The sequence below is a fragment of the Falco rusticolus genome, chromosome 1, assembly GCF_015220075.1.
Source record: "Falco rusticolus isolate bFalRus1 chromosome 1, bFalRus1.pri, whole genome shotgun sequence".
NCBI classification, from domain to species: Eukaryota; Metazoa; Chordata; class Aves; order Falconiformes; family Falconidae; genus Falco; species Falco rusticolus.
The window spans coordinates 72,221,356-72,228,110 of NC_051187.1; the positions used below are offsets into that span (position 1 = coordinate 72,221,356).

Below are 6,755 nucleotides of genomic sequence, written 5' to 3' on the forward strand. Positions count from 1 at the left end.
ATTCATTGTAGTGTAGGTTTCTTCTTTTTTAGAAACTGTGGAAGGGACAGGTAGTATAGTCTCTTTCAAGGCCTTCCTAACACAATCACAATAGCTGAGGATTGTGTTCAACATTAGCCAGCAGATTTCTTTTAGCTACAGATAGGGAAAAAACTGTTCTGTCTCCCGTAAGGAAACACAACATGAACAAATTCAGTGGATATTCTGTTGCTTGTAGCCCTAATACAAACAGCCTCTGTTTAAGAGCAGACAGCTTTAAGTCAACATTTGAACATTCATTTATCACACCTTACCCCTCTAACCAAAATAGAGGTTTAAGAGTTTCAGACTAGACATTAGCAAAAGCTTTACCCAAGGGTTAGTGCAGTACTGGAACATATTATGCAGTCAGTGATGTATCTCTCCATTCCTGGAGGTATTCAGGACACTAGAAAAAAAACAATTGTCCTGCTAACAAGAGGCTGACTAGCTTTTTGCTCAGATGAGAGATGATGCCTCAGGTGACTCCTTTTGGAGAAAGTCAGTGATCACTTTAGTCCATTTAGTCTTCCAGCAGAACATTTTATTCTCATTAAGGACAAGGAAATATCAACCAACAGCTCAATTAACATAACACAGATTAAACAAGCCCCGTTAAGCTTTTTCTACTTAACATGTGAAAAAAATCTAAAGACATCTGATGTGTCCAAACTGTTCACATTAAAACTTGAGCTCATCCTTTACCATAAGCTCAGCTGATGTTGCTCCTGTGTATAGCAAAAGGTGGAAACAATTTAAGTTACCAGAACAGCTGTGTTTAACAAGTACTGAAGCACTGGAGTTTAAACTGCATTTACTGGTGTGCTATTAGACTGCTTTCCTTGCATCTCTTCAGTCTCAGGCAGACTTGCAAAAAGCCACAGCAGAAAAACGAACTTCTCCTTTTTCACGTTCTGTAAATTGTCTGCAGATCTTAGCAGAATCCTCAGGGCGGGGGAAAAAAAAAAGCCATTTAGATTATCAGAATACCACCTGTTGTAGAGACCAAATCTTTGCAGCTCCCCTCTGGGTCCCACCAACCTTAGTTGTGCTACAAGGTCTTGTAGCACCAGCTAGTAAGTACACTTAATGGATACCTAGCTCTGTGGCATAGTACTACCTTGTTACCATGGTGTATGAAGCACCAACTTGTACAGCCAGTAGGTACAGCTACTATAGACTGAATGCATACCTCTCACCCTTTTGTAAGCTTTGTTTTCAGGGAAACAAGCAGCAAGGGGCTAAGTCTTACCTTCAACAGCAAGTCATCTGAGCTTGTGCCATGGTTTACAGGAAATGGCATACGCCCATCTGTCAAAGAAAGTCCTATCACTCAGTGGACTCAATATTACTTCTTCATTAGCAGAACTGAGCATAGTGGGCTCAAGAAACAAATACACACATGAAGATACTCGGAGGTTGGAACAAACTGTCAATACACTGCTGAAGTGACAAGAAGACCAAGTATTCTCGGCTCTACAGGAGATTATGTGCTTTACAAGAATGCCTAGGTCTTCAGGACAACGCACCTTCATTTTAAGATTTTGTTTTGATTTTGAGAGCCTCGGCAAACAGCTTAACTAGCACCCAAGTATCTAGCCCGAGTCCCCAGCACTGCTGTACAGTGTAGAGTATGCCCATTCTAACTGCAGAGTTCTCAGGACCTTACCCAATTCATACAGATGTCCGTCCACATTGACAAACAGGATGAAGTGGAAGTTCACACTGTTGTCCTCAATCTTTGAAGAGACCATTGGATAAATTTGTTAGCTTGAAAAAAAAAAAAGCTTAGTACTGCAAACCCCACTTGTGACTACAGGACAGAGGAGATACGTGTCAACAACAAAGAACAACAAAGGACTAAGAACTGAAGTTCAGCTCAAGAGGTCTCTGCAAGACTGCTACAAGGTCAAGTGCCGGAAATTATGATGTACAGTCACATTTTCAGACTGGATCTGAACCCAAATTTTCAATCTGTGTTTGAGGAAGAAACCCTGCATGAGTATTCACCCACGAGTCACACATTTCTTTCCTCATGAGCTGTAACAGCTATTTGTCAGACAAAATATTTTATTGCTTTACCACCTTCATTAAACCCCTTGTCCCACGATTTTACACCATCTTATCTTACCCGACATTGTCCTTCTTGTGCAACAGAGTTGTGGACTTCTTGTATAGCCTTAAGAGAAAGCAGATACAGGTTACTACATCCTTTAGTGCTGAGAGCTGTCAGCTGTTTGTGTAGTTCATATACCTTATTATTTGCAAAATGCTTAGCTCTCTCTTCAGGAGACAGATCAGCTGTTTCATCAAGAAACTTCTTCAGGGCAGATCCCTCATCTGCACAGGATGATCAAAGATTTTGTTGAGTACAGGTAAAACATCATTCACAGTTCAAACGCAGCCCAATCAATGCTTGTTGCACTAACTAGGAGTCACTGCATTCAGCCTGGAACCATCTCCAGCATAAGCATATTACAGCTACCACTTGAAGCTATTCATCCAGAAGTTATTAACAACAATCTACACAAACAGCCAGAATTCAAGTGCTTGAGGATATTTGGGATGCTTGTCTTGTAACTCACTTTCAAATGGGATTTAGCTTCTCCAATTCTCCCTTGCAGATCTGGCAGAGGTGTTCAGTCCCATTTTGAAAAAAAAAAAATCAGGAAAAGTGGGTAGATGCAATTTTAAGTTGTCTCACTGCCTTTGAATTAACACAGCACTTACTCATGATAGGCTTACTTTGATTTTCCAGAACATTATTAGTTGTGCAGTACTAATATGTGTTGAGTTCTAGTTTTACATGGAAGATATGCTCCATCATTCATTTCACTCATCAGAAGTGTGTTATTTCAGAGAATCCTTTCAAGAGTAAAGCAAGGCTACCCTCACTTAGCCTTCCGTATGTGTTTTCCTTTGTGTAAAAAGGAATCCCACACCACCCAAAGGGTTCAAGTTCTCTTGGAATAATGAAAGTTTTATTTTGCAGATCTATCTAGTCTTTTGATATGGTATTTCTTAACTCAGTAAGAACCCTATTTTTGACAAAAACTTGCACTCCTGTTTCCTAGGAGTTTACAGCCACCAGCTGCCCAAGCCAGTTTTATGTCTTTTTCTAAATGACGACAATCATCAAAACTATTACCTCTGCAGGAAAAGTCTATTTATAGACCCTTATTCTATACTACTTTCCTAGCAAAAAGGAAACATGTTTTAGACTCATTTACAGGCTACACTGAGCAACTCTTTATATTAGATGTAAGTGGCATGAAGAACTTTCTCTTCAGTTGACATCAACATCTACGTCAATAGCTACTTCTGAACAGGATCCTTTATAATGACGGACTTTGGCCAGCTCTTCTACGTAACCTTTTCCCTTTGCACTGCTCACTAGGATGATACCTCTGCAGCTAGCAGACAGGAGTCAAACTGCATTCCCTTCTGAAATTCAGCTACGTGGTGATACCACATGCTCCTCTTCAAGAGAGGAAAGCCCTACTTACCAACTGAAGCAGCACAGTATGCCTTAACTTGGCTTGCATGAAAGCCCCATGTGTCTCCAATAGCCCAAACCCACTCAATCTTCCTGCCATTAAAAAAAAAATGGAAATGCAAGCATTTCAGAACATTCATACTCACCAAGCTTCAGTTTGTCTTTATTATTAGCAACTGCATGTATCAGACCAATTGTCCCACAGGAGTTACTGACTGTCTGCTTCAGGAAATACACCTTGGAACTGATTTCTTGGTCCTTTATTTTTTCAGTCTGTTGTTTCCTGAAGTTCTCATGCTGTAAACATGTAGTTGTTTTAAGCATTTCGCCACAGCGGTATCTTTTTACTGTGCAAGCTACTAGACAAATGAGTTGGACAGGAGAATCAATGCTAGGACTGGACAAAGATTCACCCAGGAAGTCATCTTTGTGGCATAGGTCCAGTAAAGCATTGCATATCTATACTGGACGCAGGCCAAATCTTAATGGACTACCTGCATGACTCAGTCATATCCAAAGGCACTGTTCATAGCCTCTCCATCTGTGCTATACACTGGAAATAGCTTGGGGTGGGAAATCATATAATGGACAGGCTCTTTTGTATTCCCTCTCAATTGTTTTGGTCTATTAGTGAGACTACTCGCCATGTCTCTGCAATAGTTTGCCTTTGTACCTTTATGTTATTTCCCTTCATGAACCCCTATCTATCAGAACAATCTGTAGACAAGTGTAAAACCCATCACTACAAAAGGCTATAATCCTTCCTTTAAAGGAATCGTTAAGTGTATTTTATTTTGAAGTCCATCTCCTCATCTACTTCCTTACCATCAATTAGACTAACCGTATTAATCATACTCGCTTAGGCCTCTCCATATACCATGATTCAGCACAGTAACAGAATTTCTATTCCTCTCACTCAAGACTGCTCGTGTTTTTGCCTCCCTCAGTCCGATACACAGAATGTAAGAGCAGTACCGGAGTAAGAGACCTCGTTGTGTTGCTCAGTTCATCTCAGTTCGGGCTCTTTGGGGCCGAGCACCCAGCACCCTACCCACCGCCCACCTACAGCCCCACGGGAGCCAAACCCGCCCCAGCGCCCGCCGCTCGCAGAGATGGCACAGGCACACCCCGGCGGGTACCGACACCGCTGCCGACGACGGCCGGGTTTTTCACCCCGGGGCCATGCGGGCCAGACGCGACCCGGCCGGCCTACCCGGGCTGACGGCCCAAACCCTGTCACACGGCACTGGGGCAGCCACAGGCTCGGTGCCCGATCCCAGCCCATCCACCTGCTGCCCCCAGGGCTGCAGCCCAGAGGACCTGCGAGGCAGAGCGGCCCCGGAGGGACACGACAGCCACCCCCTCCGCCCCGGCATCGCCCCCACCCCGCGGGAGGCGCCACCCACCTGCTCGGTGAGGGGGAACAGCAGCAGCAGTGCGCAGGCCGGCGCCGGCACGGCGCCCAGCGCCTCCTCCTCGAAGCCCAGCACGTCCACGAAGCGCCAGCCGGGACCCACCCCCAGGCGGGACAGCACCTACGCGGGGCACAGCGAGCGGGTGGCGCGGCCGCGGCAGCCCCCCACCCCCGCCGCCCCCCGCGCCGCGCCCCAGTGACACAGCACAACGCGCGGCACCGCGGCGCCACCTGCCGGCCACGCCCCGGCACCGCCGCCGGCACCACCCGACCGAGGGGGCGCCCCCGGGGGAGGGCGCGGCCCCAGCGCCGTTCCGCAGGTGCGGCCGCGCCCCGGTACCGCTCCGCGCCGCTCCAGCCGGCGCCGTCCCGACAGGGCGCGATGCCGAGGGGCGCAGGGAGAAGGAGCGGCGCCCGCCCGCCCGCCCCCGGCGGTCCTGCGGCGGGGACTCACTTTGTTCAGCATCTGGAAGACAATGCGGAGAGAGAGGGGTGAATGCCGAGGAGAAACGGCGCCCCGCCAGCCACCCCCTCCCCGCCGCCCCTCACGCACCTCGGGGTTGATCTCCATAGGCTGCCAGGCCATGGCTGCAGGGCGCCGAAGAGCCGGGAAGAAGGCTGGCTGCGCCTCAGGCACGACGATGTCCCCCGCGACACCTCTCTCGCAGCCCCCTACCGCCGTCGACGCTGCGGTGCGGAGCCGCCCACCCGCCTCTTATATAGAAGGGGCGGGCTGGCCCACTCGGCGGCGGGGGGGGGAGGAGCAGGGCACGACCAACGTGCGGGGGGCGCGCGCGCGCGGAGGGCCCGCGGCGGGGGCGGGGGGCGGCGGTAGGTGTCGGGGAGCCGCGGGGCGGGGGGAGCTCGGCCCGGGCCGTGACGGGGCCGCGGGCGCTGCCCGACCCCGCGTCCCGTTTCCTCCGCGGGAGTGGAGCGCGGCGGGGAGGACCCCGGCCCACCTTACGACGGTGTGGAGAAAGTGCTAGAAGCGGCGGGGACAAGGTGGTGGCGGCGGCGGCCTCCGGCCCAGCCCGGCCTGGCCCCGCCGCTATCTCGCCCCCGCGGGGCCGGGCGGCGCTGCCGGCGGGGGCCAGCGGCAGCCCGTCAGCGAGGGCGGCGGGTCTCTGCCCCGGGCTAGCGGCAGCCCGTCACCCTGTCACCGAGGGCAGCGGGTCTTGGCACCGGCACCGGCCCAGCCCCAGGGCCCTGCTTGTCCTGGAAGCCTGTGCCCGCGGCTGTGTGCCTGCACGCTGCCCTGGCGTGGGCCCTGCGCTGTGTGTGCGTGGCGTAAAGAATATTGATGGGTTTGATACTCAACATAAGCAGCAGATACTTATTTTAAAAATTTCAGCATGATAATAAAACCGTCGCAAAAGTCTGCTGATGGCATCTCTGCAGTTCGAACCAATTCCTGAACCGGTCCAATGAAGTTGGTAAAAATAGTGGGCTTTTTATCTTTTATTCATGACCTGACAGTTTCTCCATACAATGTCTTTGGACTAGAACATCTCCGAACAAGGCAACAAAACCAACCTACCTGAAATAGTAGAAATCACGTGGAGCCCAAACAGCCTTTCAGATTTTACTAGTAAACAGCCAGATGGGAGCCTCGTGGGTAAGCGAGAGGTGCTTCACAGTTATCTTGCAAACAATGCAAATACTGAACCAAATAGTCAGCTGAATGTCTGCCGTCTGGTTTTGATGACTTCCTTCCTTTGGTTTTTCCACCCTGTTTCAGAACGCTTTCGATCCCAGTGCAGCAAAATTTCTAAGTAAGTACCTGCCTAATTTCAAGCACATTTAAATTAACTGTAGATCTACTGCACT

At 49.6% G+C, this 6,755-nt stretch overlaps 1 protein-coding gene across 2 annotated transcripts; it reads right to left on the minus strand.

Moving 5' to 3' along the window:
- Positions 1–540: 540 nt before the first annotated feature.
- UCHL1 (ubiquitin C-terminal hydrolase L1) lies at positions 541–5,693 on the minus strand. Of its 2 annotated transcripts, XM_037384174.1 has the most exons (9): positions 5,482–5,693; positions 5,383–5,394; positions 4,921–5,049; positions 3,661–3,811; positions 2,273–2,358; positions 2,150–2,197; positions 1,688–1,757; positions 1,271–1,329; positions 541–963 (listed from the first exon to the last, which is right to left on the minus strand). In XM_037384174.1, the coding sequence occupies exons 1-9, from the start codon at positions 5,512–5,514 to the stop codon at positions 877–879; spliced, it is 675 nt and encodes a 224-aa protein (XP_037240071.1). In that variant the 5' UTR covers positions 5,515–5,693; the 3' UTR covers positions 541–876. The 2 variants fall into 2 exon arrangements, with proteins under 2 accessions (XP_037240071.1, XP_037240062.1); XM_037384165.1 differs by having other exon boundaries at positions 2,150–2,358; positions 5,482–5,637.
- Between the last annotated feature and the right edge of the window lie 1,062 nt (positions 5,694–6,755).

Coding starts and splice junctions, on each gene's coding strand:
- UCHL1 (XM_037384165.1), bottom strand. CDS start 5,514: ATGGCCTGGCAGCCTATGGAGATCAACCCCGAG. Junction 3,812..4,920: donor TGTTCCCCCTCACCGAGCAG/GTGGGTGGCGCC, acceptor ACATGTTTACAG/CATGAGAACTTCAGGAAACA. Junction 2,359..3,660: donor TAAAGACAAACTGAAGCTTG/GTGAGTATGAAT, acceptor CATCCTGTGCAG/ATGAGGGATCTGCCCTGAAG.